The sequence below is a fragment of the Mercurialis annua genome, linkage group LG3 (genome assembly GCF_937616625.2).
Source record: "Mercurialis annua linkage group LG3, ddMerAnnu1.2, whole genome shotgun sequence".
NCBI lineage: Eukaryota > Viridiplantae > Streptophyta > Magnoliopsida > Malpighiales > Euphorbiaceae > Mercurialis > Mercurialis annua.
The window spans coordinates 6048234-6071229 of NC_065572.1; the positions used below are offsets into that span (position 1 = coordinate 6048234).

A 22996-nucleotide genomic window follows, 5' to 3' on the forward strand; every position below is an offset into this window, starting at 1 on the left:
AAGTATAAATTGGGTTAGATGACCCCATGTCACAAGTTCAGGGGGCGCGTTGACCCTTTGTTCATACATTTACTATGGATTGCAATAAATTTAAAAATGTTATCGATGAATTACATCCTTGAATATTTTGATAGTTATTTATCCAATTATAATAAAAAATCAAATTTTTATGTGGTTTTATTACTTATGGTTATAGCCAAACTTTTATAATTCACCGGAGATAGCCAGTTTGGATATTTTGTCTTTTTAGCCACCATCGAATAATTAATTTTTTTTCCAGCAGATCATCCATGTCAGACCTGATTTAGTAAAAGCGACATTGAATTAAATTAAAAAGATTTAGTTATAATTGACACACACGTAGAGATTTGGTATTTTATATAAGAATATATATGAATTAAAACATATATTTATTAGTTCAAAGGAATAAATACTATGAACAGGAGGCTAATACTACTTAATATAGACTTAATTCTTGGCTTTTATTGTCATCCACCACATGACACCTTGTTGGGGGTTGGGATTTTGCACTGTTATACCTACTCACAAATGAAATAAAGCTGAAAAAATTAATTCAATAGGAGATCAGAATTAATTGTTAATCAGTCCAAATAAAAAAAGACAAAAAGGTCCCTACATTAGTTGGACGGTGACCAACCCCTCCCTTAAAATGGCTATTTCATAATTGGACGACCTTTCAAATATTAGATTTTATAAGTTGCCTAACAAATGTAAGGTAACTAATTTTAAGGATACCTAATTTTTTTTTAATGCCTAAATTTAATTTAATTTAATTTTATTTAATAAAAGAAGCGTGAACTGAAAATTTAGATGAGGTCTTTTTACACTTTATCAAGGTAATTTGATCATGTTTGACTTGACAAACCATGGGGGTACATCCGACCTCATAATGCTCGAGCCCTATAGCCGAGCTATTAAATGCCCCTGCTGGCCATAGCTCGCTTAAATGATGAGTCCTCCAAAGGAGATCTCATATCGCCAGAAGAGGAGATCTCCCTAACATTAAGCATATCGCCTTCTTGATGGGGTTCTCTATTGTCTCACATCGCCCAAGCTGTATGAAACAAACGATTTGATCCTTTATCCCCACTATGTGGTAAATTCGGAAAACGTGGCTACACATGTACTAGAGATCGTAGGACAAAACTAGAATCTGTAATACAATATCCAACATCCAAAGGGCCGAAGATAATCTTTTTTCTAGCCCTAAATACTTATCACATTCATTATCTACCAAAAAACCTTTATCGAATTAAGCATCAGAGTGGTTTTCATGCTACCCCAGCTTAAAACCCTTTGAGCTTTTCTGTTATATATGTAGGAAGATTTCAAAGAGGGAATCTCAAAATTTTCTACTCATATCATTTGGTGTAGTGAACGTGGAATTTATTGTTTCATTGTTCCTTTTAGACAAATTTTCATTTTTACATTGCGATGGATCCCTACCGGAGATGACTTTCCACCACCAGTCGGCACAAAATTGTAAGAGAAGGGCCACCGACGCTCAATTTGTTCCCTCCCGAAAGTGAAGAATGAGAGACAAATAATCCGCAACCGAAGAGAAGAGTGAATCCAGCAATTAAAGCCACAGAAGAACTACCAGTGGATGAACCTGTCATAATTCAAGCTATGTTCAAAGCTTTTATAGAGATTAATAGTCTTTTAAAAGACATCAAGCTATCTATGTCCCAACAATCTCAGGTCTCGGTCTTAGAAAAAATTCATGTGCAGGATTCACCCACAGTAGTTGATAAGGGGAAGAAGCCGATGCATGTTGAGCAACCACAAGGAATGCCAACATTAAGCCAAAAGCACAATACGCCCATATTTGTTCCAGATGATGAACTTTGGATGGGAGAGAACCCAATTCCAAGGGAGGGGATGAGCACTTGGAAGAAAAGGTGTGAAGGATGATGAGTGGACTAGGGATAAGATGCAACGAGCTAGCCATATCCTTTTGCATTGATTCTCTCTCGAAAGATTTTATCATTGTCCATGAATTTCTTACGAAGTTCAAATACCCTCCAAATCTGGAGTCATACGATGATACAGAATGTCCCAAGAGCTAGCCATGTACATAAATTCCAGGCGATAATCAATGTTCACACCAATCTGGATCATGTTCCATGCAAATTTTTCCCCACTGCGCTAAATGGATTGGATCAAGAGTAGTACCAAAGCCTCAAGTCAGGTTTGATACTCACTTTTAAACAGTTCTCGACCTGTTCCAAACTAGATTTGTAGCTTGCGTTTCCCAGAAGAATTAGTTGTCCACAAACTTGCTGGCAATTATGCAAAGGGATGAAGAGACACTAAGGAAATATACGGAGAGGTTCAACAAAAAATACAGATAGAAGACATGAACCAGAAAATTGCTTATACGATGATGCTGAATAGGACAACAAATTTTAATCGAATCATAATCGTTGATACGACGATGCTGAATGGAATAAGAAATCGCTTATACTAATAAAGTGATTATACCATGAAAGGGTTGTGCCACGTCATTCGTATGATAAGTCAAAAAAATGTTTGAGATATTGAGATATTTAATTATTTTTTATTTTCTATCATTAAATATCTTATGCAAAACCTCTCGTTGATTTATTGTCGAAATAACATTGCCATAACCAATGTGTTGATTAATTATTCCTGCTAATTATCATTTTTCTTTTTTTAATGTTCACAATTCTCTCTCTCATTGTCAATTTTTAACCTTAGTTGATATCGTTGATCTAATTTTTCGATTTTCGAAAATTAGATTGAAGTTTGTTAAACATACAATTAATTGGTGGCCCATTCAATGGCTAATTTTTTTTTTATATAAATGACTACTTTAGCAGGTCCCATCATTTAATTTTGCAATAGCTTACTTATTATTGTTATGAAATCATCTCCTATATGTATTTAATTTCTTTATTCAATGAAGTTTAACATTTGACTTAAAAAAATCGATTGAGATATAGTTACATATACTTTTATGCAAGGACGGAGATAGACAGGGGCTAGCGGTGACATCTGCCCCTCCAACAAAATCCAAATATTTTTATAGAGTCCAATGATAAAATATCTCTGAATAATACTTTTTACACAAACTTTAATAATATAAATCTTATACACGTACATGTATTAAACTAGCTGGCTACTATCATTGTTTTAGTTTAATTGATCATTCATTTAATAAAAAAAATTAATTATATTATTAATATATTTCTATATCTAACTAAGTCTAATTTTTATTATTATATAAAAAAACGACGTGTAAAATTCCACGACTGATATTTAATACTTTTCATGAATTTGACTCAATTATTTTTATTAGTGAAGATAAGTTTAAATTGATTATTTTTTATGATAATTTTTGAATGAAAATTATAATTTTTTTCCGCTTCAAAAAAAAATTCTGGCATCATCCCTGCTTTCATGGTTATAATTTTTTTATAGAAATTATTATTTTTCATTTAATGAATATAGAAAAATAAATACTTTTAATCAGTGATAAAATAGATAGATATAAATAAAATAAGTAATTATAGAGTTTTTCTTGATGATGAGACTGATTTTTTTTATTGAATTTTATATTTATTCTATTTAATATAAGCATACTAGTTATGTTGTTTTATGCAAATTTTGATTAAGGTTTTTGATTTCTTAGCTTTCTCTGTGTTGCCATTCTCTTTTGAGGCTAGCAGTACTGCATGTGAATTTTGCAACACCACATTCCAAAACTATTTTTTATAAGAGTTAAATAGTAATTTGAGCAATAGTTAGTATATAAATTAATTTTATAAATAAATTAATCTAAAAGTTAATAGTTTTGATCAAATAGTTATAATTTTTTCCCTTAAACTTGTAAGCTAATTGCTCCCTCAATTAGCAATTTGCCTTTAAATAATTTATAGGACAATTTGTAAAAGTGGAATTAATTGACCATAACCACCAATTTTAAAATTGATTCGCCCATATAATTAATTTATATACTAATTGTCTATTGTTTATACGTTAAAGGAACAAATTACTATTCAAAATTTTTTTATAATAAAGAAGGAAAATAATAAAAAGGTGTAATCATTTTAAATCAAAACATTTCCATAGATCAAATTTTTTATTTTTTCCACTTATGTCTAATCTGCCATGCAGATTCATGCTATATGAAATAATATCATAATCAGTGTTTTAAAAATCGAACCGACAACAGAATCGATAAAGTCGCCGGTTCACGGTTTAACCGGTTCAACCGATTTAACCGCCGGTTGAACCGGTTAATTTAAAAGAGCAGTGATTCAATTGCATTAAAAGGTTATCTTGCTATCTGACAGCCTTGAGCAGTCTTGGTAAAAGAATTGACTAAACATTAATTATTTATATATTTTCCATTTGAAATTAAGGTCCCACCATGTTTTTTTCCTCTTTCCAAAGTTTCTTTTCATCATTTCTTCTCCACCAAACCAACTCCATAACTTCTCTTTAATTTTGTTTCTTTTCTTCTTCGTCTTCCTCATTCTTCACTTTCTCTAATTCTTACTTATTTTTTTTGATGTACATACACAAATAACGATTGCATAAAATAAAAATAACATCTCCTTCTATTATATTTCATTTCTCGTTTTTTTATTTTTTAACTTTTCATTCTCTTCCATATAAACAATTAAGGGTTTGATTTTGTTTCTTGAGATAAAAGAGTGAATTATTTACATGAGATTCCAGAAGATGAGTTATTGCTGCAATATTTTTGAAACCACCATTAAATCGGGTAGATACAAGATCTGCAAAAATTAAGAAGAAACAAAGATAACCGGCCGGTTTTTGCGGTTCAACCGGTTTGATAATTGTCCGGTTATCCGGTTTTTTCGGTTTAAAGAGGTTTAACTATAAATTCGGTTTTTAGTGAAAATTGAACCGACCAGACCTCCGGTCACCGGTTTAACCGGTTGAAACGGACGGTCCGGTCCGATTTTTAAAACACTGATCATAATATTATAAGAACAAAATTTTCCTGCAAGCAAGGTTGCAGGGAATCCTACTACTCATTAACGTGATTGTTATTGATAGGCTGCATCAGTATTTTCCAAATTTAAGGAAAAATTGCAACTTTTTTTGGTAAGCCCATCCGGTTTCCAAGACTTCGCCCTGACTAATCCGGATCCGACCCGTGTCGCGCACCTGGCATGGTGGGTGAGTCTTCCAGTGGGAATTTTCTGCATTCACAAGGACTCGAACCTGAGACCTTACTTAAGCGATACCATAGTTTATTGCAACTTTAATATTATAGTTTATTGCAAGTTATTTTCTAGCTGTTTTAACTACTCCTTCCGTTCTTTTTTAGTTGTCCATTTAGCCAAAATTGCACATATTAAAATAGTGAGATTTTTATCTTAAATAATAGAAGTAAATACTAATATAGCCCTACGAACAAAGGATCACTTTACCCCCCGAACTTGGCACAAAGTATCAAAAATGTCCAAATTAGCGAAACCGGATCACTTTTACCCTGAACTTGGCAAAACCGTTTCAAAAACACCCCTATGCTGATGTGGCACCCTAATTGGAGAGTGAGATTTTAATTTTACTCTAATTAACCCTAATTAACTTAATCTAATTAAATATTTAACCCTAATTAATCTATTTTAATTAAATCTTTAATTTAAATTTTAAAAACAATAAATTTATCGGATTTTTTTTTACACCACCGCCGCCGCTATCCGTCTTCCTCCACCTCTACCAACCACCAACCAAAATTCATCAACCACCGCCCAAACCCAACAACAACCGCCCGAAACCCACCCACCACCTATTTCAAATTCTCCGGCGAACCCAGTCTCTGAGAGACAAACGAGTTCGTCTCTGTGAGAGACGAACTGGGGTCGTCTCTAAGAGACGAACTGGGATCGTCTCTGAGAGACGAACTCAGGTCGTCTCTGTGAGAGACGAACTCAGCAGCTGCCGGAAAAGATTTCCGGCAGCTGCTGATTATAATTTAAAAAAAATTAAAATTATTTTGTAAAAAGTACGAAAAAGTTCTTCATATTTTTAGTTAATTTAGTTTTGATGTATAAAGTTTTTAAATTAAATTGTTTTTTTTTAATTATTAGGGACTAATTTATAAAATATTAAAAAAATTAGGATCATTATAAATATTTCACCATTAAAAACCACCTAGGAAAAAAAAACCACCCCTAAAACCAGAAAGTGTGCCTCACTCTCTTAGGTGAGAGTGGGGTTTTTGTACCAAATTTGACAAGTTCAGGGTAAAAGTGATCCCGTTTTGTTAATTTGGACGTTTTTGATATTTTGCGCCAAGTTCGGGGGGTAAAGTGATCCTTTGTTCATAGCCCTACTATATAATAAATGCTTCGTAAATTGAGTTTTAGAGTCATTTATTAGGGAGGGTTAATTTTGGAAGATAATAGCTAATATTATCTTAAAATTCTAAATGGACAACTAAATGTAGACAAATTCATTTGGCTAAATGGACAACTAAAAAAAAACGGAGGGAGTATCATTTTAATAACCTTTTTAAATATATCATATTACGTACTATTTGTGTGATAAACTTGAATTCTATCAAATTAATATATTAAATTTGACTAAAAAAATTTCTTTAATTTTATGCAACAAATTACATTTTTATTTTTATTTTTCCTAGATTTAGGAAAAAAAATTATTAGACCAAAAAAAGAAATTATTTTTTGCTCAATAATGAAGATATCAGTTAAATGAAATTAAAAAAATATAATTGAAATAGTTCATTAATTTTGAATATTTTTAAGTTTTGCTCATTGAAAGTTTCATGAAAATACATTAAGAATTTGCTACAAAAAATAAGTTTTAAATTATTATAATATAATAATATCAAAATCGTATTATTAATGTAAAAGTTAAATTGTTAATTTAATTTTCCAATTGTTGTAAAGTGTTAATAGAAATATATTAAATTCTAGAAAAATTAAATAAAAATAGTTTAAATGATTCAGATAAAACCTATAAAAAATATAAGCATTAATTAAAGTTGAACATCTTTACTAAATTGTATATACTCAAGTGGTACATCTATAGCCAATCAATGGTTGACACGGTAAGAATAGTAGGACTTTGAAAATTTTATTGATATTATAATACATTCATGCCATGCAGATTCATCTGGCTACACAAATGCAGTTGTCGGATAAAAAGAAAAAAAGGAAAACAAAGCAGCAGCACAGAAGAAAAATGACAGTATTTATGTTATAGTAAGAGAGATAGTGAACCACTTTGTGTTGAACTTGAAACAAACAACACTTCAACACATCCATGTCTGGTACATTTTGCCCTCGTGCATTCCGTACATGCCTCCCTTCCATGGCTTCCCATATTTCCCTTGCTTAAACTTTCCGTGCTTGAATTTTCCATGACCATTAAACCTCCCATACTGTCCGCCACCATAATGTCCACCGCCATACTGTCCACCCCCATAATGTCCACCGCCAGAATGTCCACCGCCAGAATGTCCATGTGACATCTGGTGAGCCCCATAAGCAGCGGCAGCCGCGACGGCACCCCCAGCCACTAGTGCCCCCATACCGCCAGTCCCTAATACCATTTAGCAATCCGGTTAACAGTAGGTGAAATATGCTTTAGTTAGCACACATTAATTTAGCGTCTATCGATAAACGTTTTATAAAACACCTATAGTTAAGTGACCTCAAAAATATTTAACCCGATTATGCAAGTAGTAAAAAAGCAAAACTATGAAGCACATCATACAAACCTGCATGATGTGAAGCCAATGGCTCAGGATAACCAGCTGGAGGATGACCTCCCGAAGGAGAATGACCTGCAGGCGGATATCCTCCATGGGGAGAATGACCTGCAGCAGGCGGATATCCTCCATGGGGAGAATAACCTGCCGGCGGATATGCATACGGAGGCGAATATCCTCCGTGTGCAGCCGGCAGGTAGCCCTGGTGGGGATATTGTTGAGGAGGATAGCCGTGTGGAGAATAGGCTCCGTGCTGCTGACTATAAGCATATCCAGCATAACTAGAGCAGATCCCTTTCTCAGTAGTCTCATTGTTTCCATCTCCCATCTTTCTTCAAGATAATGGAACGCTACAGAAAACAAAATTGTACCAAAAAACCATGCCAAAGAGTGAATCTTGACTACATACACAGATAACCAGTTCATATGAAAGATTAAGAAACAACAAAATATCAGAGAAATGAATAAAACATATATACCAGAATTTGTGTTTCTTGAAAATGCAAATGGCTTTCTGTTCTTAAGCGGGTTTTCTTTGTATATCCAAGAAAATGTTATAATGTTTTGGTGGTAAAATATGGGTTTATATAAGTATGATGGGATCAAAGTTTGGATATGTGTGGGAATCTTGAATATGAATATATCTTGAAAATATAGCTTAGCTTAAACGCGTATACAAGCTTTTTGGATACCCACACCACTCGGATTAATTCTTTTCCACATGAAGAAAACATTGTATCGTTTGTAAATGATTCTATAAGATATGAGACAAACTGTGGCAGTTATAAGAAGTAAATTTTATTTGCAAGATAGATTTTAAAGACATGCTACAAACTCTCCTAATTCTCTTAACTGTATTCCGTGATCCATAATCTTCTTTTCTCCTCGTCTGTTCGAAGGTTAGGGTTTTTACCCTTTTTTATTTCTGTATCGTAAAAATGTGTTATGTCAAACCTTATAAGACAGATTAGATGCTACTAGTAAGTAATAAAACTACCAAAAGTACTGTAATAACAAGAACAATGCACTCCCTAATGAAGTGAATGTTAGAAATTAGGAGGACTTAAATGAACACAACTATTTGTATTAGCACTAAAAAGTAATTTTTACAAACCACTCTTGCACTTTATTCACTCACACTCTCACGCACCAACTGCTTGCACATACACACACTAATTGATTTCTTTATATCTTATTTCTCATACATATACATAATGAAGTGACAAGCCATATATATAGGCTTTTTAGGTCGGTGATATTGCTTCTAGGATTTTCCTAATGACTAACAAATTCTAGATATAGAAGTTACTAGAAAATTTGACAGAGTGGAGAGTAAGTCGGTGATATTTAACACTCCCCCTCAACGACTACTCTCTCGAAGTGTTTCTCTATTACTATACCAAGCCGTTTTTTTTGAATTTCAGTCTTTACGTATTTTATTTTTAATTTTTCGCTTGAGACTGTCTCCTCGAATGTTGCGGGCATTTTCGCATTGTCATTTTCTATCAGTGCCACATTCGCAAATTTTGGATTCGGTTTCCTTTGCCTTTCACTTATTCTAAGTTGTATCTCATGTTCCATTGGAATTTCTTCTTGAATCTCGTCTTCAAGTTGGCTTGGTCTTTCTTCTTCCGGTGTTCGTCTATATACTCCTGTGCGCCATGGAGATTTAGCCCTTCTCGGGGATTGACTTCTTCTATTTTCTTCACTTGACTCCACTTCTCGAGTACTCTGCTCGATTACCTTGTCTTCTTGAGACTTTTCTTGTAGTCTCTCTTCTATCTCTTTAGAGTCAGGAAGAACAATTCTTTGAGAAGACCACCACGAGGAAGTTTCATCGAATACTACATTTCTCGAAGTATAACATTTTCCTGTACTTGGATCACAACACCTCCACCCTTTTCTTTCATTGTCATAACCCACAAATATGCACTTCAACGCCTTCTTATCGAATTTGCTCCGCAAATGATCTGGCACGAATACATAACACACACATCCGAAAACTCGAAAGTGACTTACAGTGGGTTTTATATTCTTCAACTTCTCATAGGGTGAAACAGATCCAATCGGTACTTGTGGTAGTCTATTGATCACGTGAGCAGCTGTCTTCATACACTCTGCCCAAAACCGAGGTGGAACATTCTTCGCGTGTAACATGCTTCTACATGTTTCCGCTAGATGTCTATTCTTTCTTTCCGCCACTCCATTTTGTTGTGGAGTATTTGGACAGGTCAACTGACGTTTGATCTTGCAATCTTGCAGATATTTTGAAAACTCACGTGATGTATATTCTCCCCCGTTGTCAGTACGCAGACACCGAATTCTTTTACCAATTTCTTTTTCTACCGTCTCTTTAAACTCAATAAATTTTCGCAATGCCTCCGATTTTTCTTTCATAAAGTAAACCCAAACGTACCTTGATACATCATCGATGAAAGTAATCATGTACCGAAAGCCACTAATTGATGGATGCTTCACTGGTCCAAACACATCTGAATGGACTAGCTCGAGCGGCTCTTTCGCTCTATACTCGGAATCCTCATATGGTAACTGGTGCGCTTTCCCGAACTGGCAGCCAGCACATACAGTGTCTTCTCGAACATTTAGTTGAGGAAGTCCCCTGAGTATAGACTTCTGCATCATCACCTTCAACTTGTGATAATTCACGTGTCCTAGGCGTGCATGCCACAAGTCAGCCGTCTCATTTTTCCTCATCTTGTCTGCGTATGCCGTTTGAGCAGACATCACGTAGACAGAATTTAGCCTTCGTCCCTCCATCAATGGCTTATTTGGTAATCTCAAATTTTGATACACCTTCACATCTTTGGGTCCGAACACCACATAGTTTCCCGAAGATGTGAGTTGCGACACCGATATTAAATTCTTCTTCATCCCTGGTACATGAAGCACATTTTCCAATGGTACTTCTTTGGAGTTGTATCGAGGCACTACCATTGTCTTACCGACGTGAGTGATAGGTAGCTTCGAGTCATTTGCTGTAACTACGACTCGTTCTCCCTTATACTCCGACATGCTTAGAAATTTCTTTTTATCTCCACTCATATGGTTGGAGCATCCGGAGTCTAAAATCCAATCATTATCATAATTAATAAGATTATCACTTACCGCGGCAGATGCTTGAAAATCTAACTCCTCGTCAATTTCCACCCGTGGGTGTGTGGATGCGATGTTTCCTTCAACTTTTCTATACCAACAATCACGAGCATAATGTCCTCGTTTGCCACAAACGAAGCATTGATTATTCGTACGTCGTCTCGTCTCCTCTCGTCGATCATTGTTGGTTTCTAGTTGAGCTCCCCCTTGTTGCCAGCTCCTTCTTTCTTGTTGTCTACGCCAATTTTCTTGCATTGGCTTTTCTCCTCTTTTGGATCTCACACCTTGTGGATCCCTCACATTTTTATTACTGAAGAGGGCTCTCTCCTCTTCTTTAATTGAGGCTTTAGACATTTGTTTGTCTAACTCCTCTTGATTTGCCAACACATTTTCTAACTCATTCAAAGTTGGTTCCTTTGACCATCCACGGGTTGCCGTCACAAGAGCATTAAACTCTGGACGTAGCCCGTGAGTGATTATTCTCCGCATTCGTGTTTCCGTAATTTTATTTTCTGGATCCAACTTTGAAATTTCTTGGCATAAAGATTTAACTTTGGTAAAGTATTGACTTACCGTTAAATCTCGTTGTGATATCGATAGTAACTCGTTCTCGAGTTGTTGGAGCTTGGCATCATTTTTCCGAGTGTATATTCCTGCAAGAGTGTCCCACGCCTCTTTTGGCGTTTTTGCATCCTTGACGTGCTGAAGCAGATCGTCCTCCACTGATATCGATAAAGCATATAAAGCTTTACCGGCTCTGACCTTCCACTTTTTAAGGTCATCTTGATTTGTCGGGGGTGTCGTTTCACTCCCTCCGACGATCTCCCAGAGATCTTGACCGAGCAAATAAAATTGCATACGAGCACTCCATGTGCTATAATTACTAGCATTAAGTTTTTCAAGGGTACTCACCGAAGTTGAAAAATCCGCCATTTCTTTGGTTATTTTCTCCAATTAACCAAAATCAACTTGGTCCCTGACCAATACTCTGCACGGTCCCTGACTACGTGCTAGCGGCGATTCAACGTACCACGATCCCGGATCGTTTGCTCGACCTTTTCTCGAACCGGTCCCTGACCGTCCTGCTCTGATACCACTTGTTAGAAATTAGGAGGACTTAAATGAATACAACTATTTGTATTAGCACCAAAAAGTAATTTTTACAAACCACTCTTGCACTTTATTCACTCACACTCTCACGCACCAACTGCTTGCACATACACACACTAATTGATTTCTTTATATCTTATTTCTCATACATATACATAATGAAGTGACAAGCCATATATATAGGCTTTTTAGGTCGGTGATATTGCTTCTAGGATTTTCCTAATGACTAACAAATTCTAGATATAGAAGTTACTAGAAAATTTGACAGAGTGGAGAGTAAGTCGGTGATATTTAACAGTGAACAAGTATAGTCATCGCAACCGTTTTTTCTGTTCTTAAAATCTTACAAAATTTTGAATTCATCCGTATATATCCAAATAATGCAAATACCACTTAAGTTTTGTTCGAGAGAGGAGAGAGTAAAATAAATTATGAGTTTTTAAAGTAAAGGAAGGGAAAAAAAGGAGAAATTTTTAGGTAAATTTAGTCTACCACATCATCTGTAAACTGAGCCCATTATATTATGACAATTCATTAAAATGATAGTACTATTATAATATCTTTATGAAAAAGTGTAAAAAGATAACAAGCTAAATTATAATAATAACATCATTTTAATAACGTGTTATAATATAATTGGTTAAGTTCACAGATGACTAGGTATACTAAGTCTATATAATAATTTTTCGAAAGAAACGAGCAGTAAAGGAAGATAAGAGCTATGTTTGGAAAAATAATAAAGTAAAATTTATATAAAAAAAAATTAATTAAAAATAATTCAACATCTCAATGAGGTGGGTTGGCATGAAAAATTATAACATAGACTTAGTCTATTACATTATCCGCGAATTGTGCCAATCACATATAACACGTCATTAAAAGATAACATAATTATTACAAATGAAATTATAATAATGTTATCATTTTAATGACGTATTATAATGTGAATGGCTCAGTTACGGATGGTGTGATAAACTAAATTTATATAATAATTTCTCGGTTGGCATATGAGAATTGAGGAGGGTTGAGAACGATTTTTCAACTCTCCAAAACCTTTTTTTTTTGAAACAGAAGTTGAAATTTTCTAACTCTTGTCAACTTTTACTAACCCACTCATCTCTCAATTCAAATAGAGTGTTAATTTTCCACCATAATAAATTTCTACAAAGAAAAAATCTATTTTTATAAAATTATTAAATCTTTAAAAGTGAAAGGTAAAATTATTTAGATTGGCCTTTATAGTCAGAGTCAAAAAATATTAAGACACCTGAAGTAGACAGTGGCTCACTTGAACCTTTATGATCATAAAAAATATTATAAAAAGGCCAAACTGTTAACTGTGTTAAATATTTTATTTCTTTAAAATAAAAAAATTCAAAAAGTCCATGTGTTTAAAATTGAATTAAAACATTTATGCTCTTATACTCTAAAATGAGTCAAAATTTCTTTTTAAAAATACAATAATTTTTTGTTTATTATAAAATTATTCTAAATTAACAACTATTTTATTCATTCATAAAAAAACAACTATTTTATTATTTTTGAATGATTTTAATTTATTTTATTATTTTAAATTTATTCAGTATATTGTTCATTTGTCTACGTTTATTATTATTTTTAATATAATTTTTATTTAATTATACTAAAATATTATAATAAATTTTATTCTTAGTATAATTAAATTAAATAATGTATTGAGTAATTGTAATAAATATTTTACTTCTTTTAATTAAATAAAAATCAAATAAAATATTTAAAGTAATCATTGTGATAGTTAGTATAATTACTATTTAATTACACTAATAAATTATTCACGTATTGTAATTAAACCATAATTTCTATTAAGTAAATTAAAATTACTATTTTACTTAGTATAATTAAAAATTAATTCTATAAATAATTAAAATTAATTTTTTGTTTAGCTTATTGAAATAAAAAATTATGGTAAATAATTAACATAACTTTTTTTATGTAATTAAAAAATTATACTAAGTAACTATATATTTTTTATCAATAAAATGAAAATCATTCAAACAAATGAAAATTCTAAAAATGAAAATAAACATAATCAATTGTTTTGACTATTAAATAAGACATAAAAAATTAGCTATTAATTAACTGAACTGAAAAAAATAAGCATTAATTTAGAATAATTTTATAATAATCCAAAAAATTATTATTATATTTAAAAAGTTGGACTTATTTTAGACTATAAGGATTTAAATGTTCTAGTTTTTTTACCACTGGCGTTTATCTGAACTTTTTATTTTAAAGAAACGGAATTTTTAACGGAGTTTTTTAATGACCACAGGAGTTTATTAAATGCATCACTGTCCATCTTAGGCGGTCTAAATATTTTTTGGCTCCAACCACAAGGGCCAATCTAAACCTTTTGCCAAAGTGAAAATAAAGTATGTGAGGCTGAAAAGATATAGAATGTAGGGTTGAGTTATATTTGAATTATGAATCGATGTTAGAAATTCATATTTTTCCGAGAATTAGGTTTGATTATTTATTTCATACAAAGCCTTAAAGGATGCTCATGTATTGGAAGTGCTATTTCTTTTACCCCCAATATGGATGGTTTAATTCTCCTATGTGGATGTCTAAATTTCATTGAAAACAACATAGGTAATGTTTATCTATTAATTATTCAGTTTTACATATGCATAAAGTCTACTAACATCATATCATATACCAAAAAAAATACATCATATTATATGAAAGAATTCGTTTTCTCATGTAAGGTGAATTCTTAATCCTCCTCCTCTTACTAAAACTACATAATGTTCTTATGAATTACGGCTTATATCAGATATATAGTAAAGTTCACTTATAGTTTGGAAAACATGTGATACCGTCTTGTTCAAGTGTAAATTGGGCAACAATAAAAATTTATCAAAAGTAAATCTCCACTAAATAGAGTTTTATTTCGAAATCTACTTCCGCTAATCGACCCCTCTAGCTCGCATGGGCTTCTCCACCACAGAGGGGGAATTATTTACATGTAGTAATTGAAGGTATTCTAAAAATATTTTAAAAGCTGCGAAATGTAAGTATCTTCTAACTTTAAATCATGATTAGATTTAGATATATATAGTAAATAAATAATTTGGCAGTTTTTATGATATAACCACTTCAACAAATTTTTTTAGTTTAAACAAGTTGAACCGTATTTTTCAGTTTTCAAAAATGAATTGAACCATATTGGTCTTCCTTCCTGGTCAAACTGGCCAATCCCACTCGACTGTTTTTTTTTAACGCTGATTCATACAGTAAAAAGACGAAGAATAAAATACAAAATGAACACGGTAAATTCTGATTGATAAATTGACTATTTTTGTATTGAATTTTATATTTATTCTTCTATTAACTATTTTTTATTTAAATTTTCTAGTAATAAAGAAGGGAAATAATAAAAATAATATGAAAACAATTTCTAAATAGTAGCTTCGTTCTTCCAGGAAAGGGCTACTTATATATATACATCAGAAACCAAATATGGTATCAAAATATTATACATTCATGCCATGCATCAAGCTACACAAAACAGTTCTCAATTCAAAACAAAAAAAACAAAGCAGCGGTACAAAAGAAAAATGACAAAGTTAATGTTATAGTAAAAGAAAGAGTGAATCACTTCCATCTCTTGAACATTTTGCCCTTGTGCTTTCCGAACATGCCGCCCTTCCATCTCTTCCCATATTTCCCATGCTTAAACTTTCCGTGCTTGAATTTTCCACGACCAAAACCTCCGTAATGTCCACCGCCATAATGTCCATGTCCATGTCCATGTCCATGTGACAACTGGTGAGCCCCATAAGCCGCGGCAGCCGCAGCTGCACCCCCAGCTAGTAGTGCCCCCATACCGCCAGGCCCTGTTTATCATTTAGCAATCCGGGTCATGAAAGGTGAAATAAATAGGCTTTAGCACACATTAAGTAAAAGCCAAAAGAGCATCACAAAATTCAAAGCTTTTGGAGCTTAGCAGAATTTGTTTTTGAAAATTTTACGAGACCCAATATACAAGGCTGTGAAAAAAGGATCAACGATGATGGTTTTAACTCTCCAGTTCGCATAAAGAATTAAAGTTGTGAGCTCTTTATAATGATATGGTTGAAGTTATTGTTCTAAAAATGTGAAATATGATACAACAGAGTATTAAGAACATGCACTTCGGTCAGATTAAACACATGTATCAGACAAAAGTTAATTACGTATCACTACTAAAAATTGAAGACATCAATTGCAAGATAAAAAACAAATACATAAAGGCCAAAGCGCATTAAACAAACCTGCATGATGTGAACCCGATGGCCCAGGATAACCAGCTGGATGATAGCCTCCTGGAGGAGGATAACCTCCCGGAGGAGGATAACCTGCAGGCGGATATCCTCCGTGGGGAGGATAACCTGCTGGAGGATATCCCCCTGGAGGCGGATATCCACCCGGAGGCGGATATCCTCCTTGTGGAGGATATCCAGCAGGCGGGTAGCCCTGGTTGGGATATTGTTGAGGAGGATAACCGTGTGGAGGGTAGGCTCCGTGTTGATTAAAAGCATATCCAGCAAGATTAGTAAAGAGCCCTTTATCAGTAGACTCGTTGTCAGGCTTGTCCTTTCCGCCTCCCATCTTTCTTGAAGACAATGTAACGCTACAGAAATCGAGCACAATAGACTGTTAGAAAGAACTTCAGAGCTTAAACAAAGGACCGTATCACAAAACGCATCAGGCAAAACTACAGAAGATAAGAAAAATCAGAAAGTTGAAGTGTTTTATAGAGGTCTCTCAGTTTCCCCTTCATACTCATATATAATATAGTTTCTAAAAGTAAATATAAAAAAAGGTCTATGTTTTCTACCCTTGGAAGCATGGTTTAGAGGGATACCAGATACCTAAATGGAAAATTCTATGATTAAGTTAAGTGGACAAAATAATATTTACTCGTAATATGGTAGATGCTCTTTCCGTATTAATTTTCACCAAATTGCGTAAGTTGAAATGATAATTAATCTAACAAAACTCGACAACAGGCTCTTCCTGCTATCCAACCTACAGGTTTTTTGTTTTGTGTTGTATTTCGGACACCATGAAGAAATTCAGATCCCACATTACCCCAATACAGTTTCTCCTACAAAAAGTTCGAGACAGTTCGCAAGAACACATACACCATAAAGAAACTTGTCTACACGATATGCAGATCCATATATATATATATATATATATATATATATATATTTCTAACATGTAAGAACATCAACTCCACTCGACAAACCATAACTAGCTAACGGGTCGAATCTTAATACACAAGAAAAATATGTAGAGAACAAAGTAAACATATTCATACACATGGATGCATTACCCACAAGGAAAATTGCAGAGAATAAAAGCAACTAAACTAGACAAAATTTAATTATAGTTTGATTCAATTGGTTTAATTCCGTGCAATATCCATAAGATCTCATGGATGTAATGGCATAAAAAGTTGAAGGTTCAGATCAATTAACCAAATCCTACATAATTTACATTTTTTTACAATTCAATCCTGAAAAAGGTCACAATTATCCATTAATATTGAGGATAAAATAACTATAAATCATATAAAAAGCAAAAAAATGAAAATTGGATTAACCCTACAAAGAAAGACAATTAAAGAAAACAAAATTGAGTGAAGATCACCCAAAAAACAGTGACTACAGAAACAAGAGAAGATCATACCAGAATTTCTGTTTCTTGAAAATGAAATACAGACGGTTTCTGTTCTTAAGCGGGTTTTTCTTGAATCTTTTGATAGGCAAGGATATATAATAATGTTTAATATGAGTTTATATAAGTATGATCGGATAAATAAAATAATATGAATATATCTTAAAAGTACGCGTTGCTTAGACGCGTATACAAGCTTTTTGGATAGCAAAATTACTCACCTGAACAAAACATATCATCTCAATATTTAGGTGCTAAAAGGACGATGAATCAATATTTTATGGCTATATTATAGTCACTTTATGGAAAAAACACATATTATTTATATATAATCATTTGATAGTTTATTAAATCATCAATAAGTATAAAAATAAAATAAGACTTTATGGCAACGGTTTATTTGTATATATTTAATGGTTTTTTTATAATTACTTTATTTTTGTTTAATTTATCTATTTTACTGTTAGATGAAAATGATTCATCTAACAGTGAAAAATGGATAAAGTAACCTTTAATTTATTAAAATTAATAAAGTAACTATAAAAGATGTTTTGGCAAATTGGCAGAATAATTTTATTTTGGCAGAATTTCGGTTTTTTAATTATGGCTGAAGCATTGAGATTTTAAATGTTGATAGAGGAGCTGTTATTCACAGACTATCATCATTGCACGACATCAGAAGTTCTTATAATGATGATAGATTTATTAGGGTGATAGTTTTTCTTAATACGTTACTATAATTGGGTGACCCGTTGGTGGTTAATTAAGCCCTTGTGGATTAGATTGACTCACTCAACATGTTGAGGAGTCACATATTTTTGTAATTCTGACACTTCTATTAATGAAGATTAGCCTTTATTAAAAAAAAGAACATAGACCAATTTGCAAATCATTTTATATTTAATTTTTATAAAAGACTTAAATAATTCAATTTCTTTTTATCATTTTTTGCTATTTTATGTAAACCAAAAACTTAGTAAATATGTTTTTCTCTATATATATATTTTTATATTTATATTTGACTAGTTCTTATAATTTTTTGAAAGAACAAGCATGATGGACCAAAATTTATTGTAAAAGCAATAAATATTTTTCATATGATAGATAGAGATTAGGTAAGAATTTTCTACGATTAAATACTTTTTCTAGCCTGCAGGTTGTTTTTTTTATTAAGTATTACTATGAAAATAAATGAAATCATATTTTAATCTTTAAATAATGTATTAATGTTTCAGTGTTTTTTCTATAATTGTGTTCCTTATTTTATCAGATAAAAGTAATTATAATTTCATACAAATATGATAAATAGATAAAATATTTATTTAAGGATTAAATTTATCAATCTTAAATTTCACTTTTATAGCATTATAAAAATATAATTTTTTTAGAATATAAATTTAATTGTGAATATTTTTAACTATTTTGAATAAAATCTATGAGATCGTCTTTACATGTATATAGTAAATAAAGAATTTGGCAGTTTTTATGATATAACAACTTCAACAATTTTTTTAGTTCAAAAAGGTTGAACCGTATTAAACCGGACTGGTCTTTGTTTCTGGCCGAACCGGCCAATCCCGCTCGATTTTTACAACAATGACTCATACAATAAAAAGGGAAGAATATGTCAATATCCAACCTAAGTAAAAGGGGAGCATATGTGAGATCAAAATATCTCTATATGTTTAAAAAAACATTGACTAATTTCTGTGAAAATGAGCTTAGAAAAATTCTCTACTTCTCCTACACAAACTTGGAAAACTCTTAGCAGGAGAAAGCTTACTAATACTCATAATAATGTCCGCTTCTGATACAATCTTCTGTAGATTTTCGCACCTTCGGATTCTGCATGGATCTCTCTTTCAGTTCTTATTCCCATAGGATTTTTCATTAGCCATCCTTCATTGTCACACGAAATATTTGGATCAATTTCATCAATGTGTTGAAGCATCCCCGATTCGGCATCTAATTGACTCTTCATGTCAAGAGCTACGTCAAGCACATCAGACTGCACAAAAACCTGTTCACCCAGTGAATTAACAATTAATCATAAAGATCGGATATTGAGGGCATCAATTCACTGTCATTTCGGCACAGAATACTTTTTTTTACCTATAAATGGCATGAACGCGGTGGAATCTGTGCTTAAATGTAATGCCAATGCTACTAGCTTTCAGAATCTTTTTTAAAAGTATAAACAGAGCATAAAAAAACAAGTTGGGAAGAAACCAAAGAAATTGCATTCACTTTGAACTACCGAAAGCAGATTATATATTATTCAATAGCAAAAGATATTGATAAGAAACTGGCACTTTCGTTTTTTCCCCCTCATATTTCATATGAAAAGAGGCTTTTTTAAGAGAATCTCTTACATAGACTTTGTCTACCACATCATTTGTGAACAGAGCAAACAGTATTTTTATACTATCATTAAATAATTAATGTCAATAAAGTGATGTGATTAATTAGAATTTTCAATCATTTCATAATGTGTAAGAATATTATTGGCTCTATTCTTGGATGCACCTAAGAATCTCTCTGTATTTCTATACATTATCTCACCGACTCACCCATTACCCAATAATATATCAAAATTTTCCTATCAAAAACTACAGGGATAGGTTTACACATGCAAGTATCTAATAGCATTGTCATGATTATCCATTTTATTACACCAAAAAAGTAACTCATCAAAGTATTATCCATGAAGACCGAATTAGTCTAATAATTAAAAACAATCATGATTTATATATGAATTAGCAATAATGTCATAAATGCCATCAAGTTTCAGCACCGGCAGGAATTCGATATTTGATGTCCTATGCAGGATAATAAGTGCAAAGGTTATCTTTGATAAAACCTTATCATCTCAAGTGAACATTGTCGGGAACAATTTTGACAGTCAAGTAAGTGGTCAATGAAGAGAACTCTAAAAAGTATTATCTAGACGACTGTTTGCAACATCACAGAGAACAAAGAAATATCTTGCTCACTTAGAAAAATAAAGCGTTCATTGTAACAACTAAAAACTGACGGAAGATATTAATGTCAGCCTTCATCTCAAAGTAATGAAAAATTGAACCCCATACCTTTCCTCCAGGCACTAAATTGTCGAGGATGGAATCCACTAAAGCCTTCTGCACTACCCTTCGCTTATGATGTCTTTGCTTGAAATGAGGGTCCGGGCACTGTACAAATTGTATGATCATTATAACTGTTAAATTTAGCAAACTAGAAGTACTGATATCTAGCCTATTAATTCACACATCAAGTTCAATCTTACTTAAACCAGCGAAGCAATACCACTTACCAAAATTGAAACAAATGTCAAGGGTCCAGGGTAATCGAGAACCAGTTGTCTAAAGGAAACTGAAGCATTTGCAAACAGGAAATGTCTGCGACGCATTCAAATAATCCATTAATAAAACAGCCATTGAAATCTTGTTTTCTTTTTTTCCCTGGTTAAAAACAAAAATGGTTTGAAAGCCTTACATGTTACTAAGAGCCAACTCTTTCACCCAAAGATCAGCACGCTTGACTAGCTGCATCAGCAGAAAGTTGCAAACCATGAGTAACAAAGAAGCCATATTTCAATAGTATAGTACAAAAGAATGAAGTCATATATATTCACATAATCAGAAGAAAAAATCTGAAGCGAATCAGAAGCAACTCAAGAAGTACAATCCCATACTTTCTTCCGTATTTCAATACCCAGGTAATTTCTTGAATCTGGATTCTTTTTTGCTAGCCATATGAGAAACCTGCCGCTCCCTGAAAATTTTACTCATTTGTCAGCTACATCAATAATTGAAGTAGATGTGTTTTACTTTACGGTTTCTACTATTAGTATGAGAAGCACTTGAAATATACGTGTGTGTTTTAGCACAAATTGAAGGTACAAAATCCATTAGTTACAAAATTTGCTGCTAAAACAATATCAAGATCCAAGCCTTTAGAGTTAGGATTTCATCTTATTGTTTGATGGTATAATCTCTTATCACTATCACCATTTATTTGAACTACTCTATAGCATTATATCCCAAGGCCCTAAATTATATTGTTATCTGATTTTCTTTTTCTAGTCTCTTAATTTTAAGTTGTTGAGGGCGAGTCTAGGCGCAGCAGTAAAGCTGCTTCTTTTGTGACACGTAGGTCATGAGTTCGAGCCATGAAAACAACCCTTTTGCGAAAAGCAAGGGGAATGATGCATATAAGTGCGCCCAAACGTCCCCTACTCCTGCAATGGAGTGTGTGGATGAGGATCAGTTTCCGTATTGTTTTGGAGCATACGAGGGTTTAATTTACACATTAGGTTTCTTGATCACCATGCTTCAATCTCAAAGTGAATGAGAAAATGTCCAAATAAGGATCATTTCTAATCCATTTCACATCAAACTGAGACATACGATGGCCATACTAATAAGCAACAACCAAAAATCACCAGCAAAAAACACATAATAAAAAGCATTTGATTTGGTTGACAAATATAAAAAAGTTACCACTTCCAATATCCACCATGAGGGGTAAAGTTGGGTCCTTGAACACTTCCTTCCAATTAGGTACTGGAGTTGGCATCTAACTACCAATCATATAATCAAGTAAGCAAAGCTTCTACTAACATTAAAATCCAGAAGATCAACTAAAAATCAGAACTTTCATTTACATGAATGTGGATTACATTTACACACAACCAACAACAAATTCATACTTACAGAAAAAGATGAACTCAATGGGTTCACATGTTGCCTGATTCTAACATGACCCACGTCCTGCAACAACAAAAAGATCAAAAATTTAGTACAAAAACAGAGAATCCAATCGAGAAATATATAAATATGAAATGGGCTTACTCCAGAATGTTTATCAGTGAGGTTAAGGTCAGCATATTCCAATGCTACAAGGTCCGTGCTTCTAACTTCTTTTGCACCAACAACACTTTGACAAGTACTTTGACAATAGCCGCACATCGGAGGTCTTGTAATGGAAGATGTATTGGGTAGATTTAGGATTTGAGAGGAGAGAACTTGCTTTGCAGCCATGGGTAGTGAAATTGCAGCAACATGGAAGAAATGTGAGCTAAATGAAGAAACCATTATATTAGCAGGATTAGGATGGTGATTTTGGTTTAGCAAGGCATTCAAATAATTTATTTTCTGGAGAAAAGGGTCAAGCGGCCCTCCAATTTATATCTCCAATCATATAAATCATTTTGAATTTTTTTAGCCAACTAGATTCTAGACCAAATTATCACAAGCCCCCCCAGGCCCCTTCCCTTTTAGATATAATTCAAATTTTAACTCTCCTATT

General features: G+C 32.9%; 3 protein-coding genes across 3 annotated transcripts; all 3 read right to left on the reverse strand.

The window, feature by feature from the left end:
* Positions 1-7103: 7103 nt before the first annotated feature.
* LOC126674967 (uncharacterized) lies at positions 7104-8348 on the reverse strand. Its single transcript, XM_050369529.2, has 3 exons — positions 8239-8348; positions 7769-8109; positions 7104-7590 (listed from the first exon to the last, which is right to left on the reverse strand). The coding sequence occupies exons 2-3, from the start codon at positions 8085-8087 to the stop codon at positions 7301-7303; spliced, it is 609 nt and encodes a 202-aa protein (XP_050225486.1). The 5' UTR covers positions 8088-8109; positions 8239-8348; the 3' UTR covers positions 7104-7300.
* A 7071-nt stretch (positions 8349-15419) lies between these two features.
* Positions 15420-17843, reverse strand: LOC126674968 (glycine-rich protein A3). Its single transcript, XM_050369530.2, has 3 exons — positions 17702-17843; positions 16279-16637; positions 15420-15861 (listed from the first exon to the last, which is right to left on the reverse strand). Exons 2-3 carry the CDS (start codon positions 16613-16615, stop codon positions 15620-15622), a joined length of 579 nt encoding a protein of 192 aa, XP_050225487.1. The 5' UTR covers positions 16616-16637; positions 17702-17843; the 3' UTR covers positions 15420-15619.
* Positions 17844-19147: 1304 nt separating this feature from the next.
* Positions 19148-22856, reverse strand: LOC126674966 (uncharacterized). Its single transcript, XM_050369527.2, has 8 exons — positions 22540-22856; positions 22402-22458; positions 22189-22264; positions 21381-21460; positions 21182-21231; positions 21000-21084; positions 20779-20877; positions 19148-19709 (listed from the first exon to the last, which is right to left on the reverse strand). The coding sequence occupies exons 1-8, from the start codon at positions 22780-22782 to the stop codon at positions 19479-19481; spliced, it is 921 nt and encodes a 306-aa protein (XP_050225484.1). The 5' UTR covers positions 22783-22856; the 3' UTR covers positions 19148-19478.
* Positions 22857-22996: the final 140 nt, after the last annotated feature.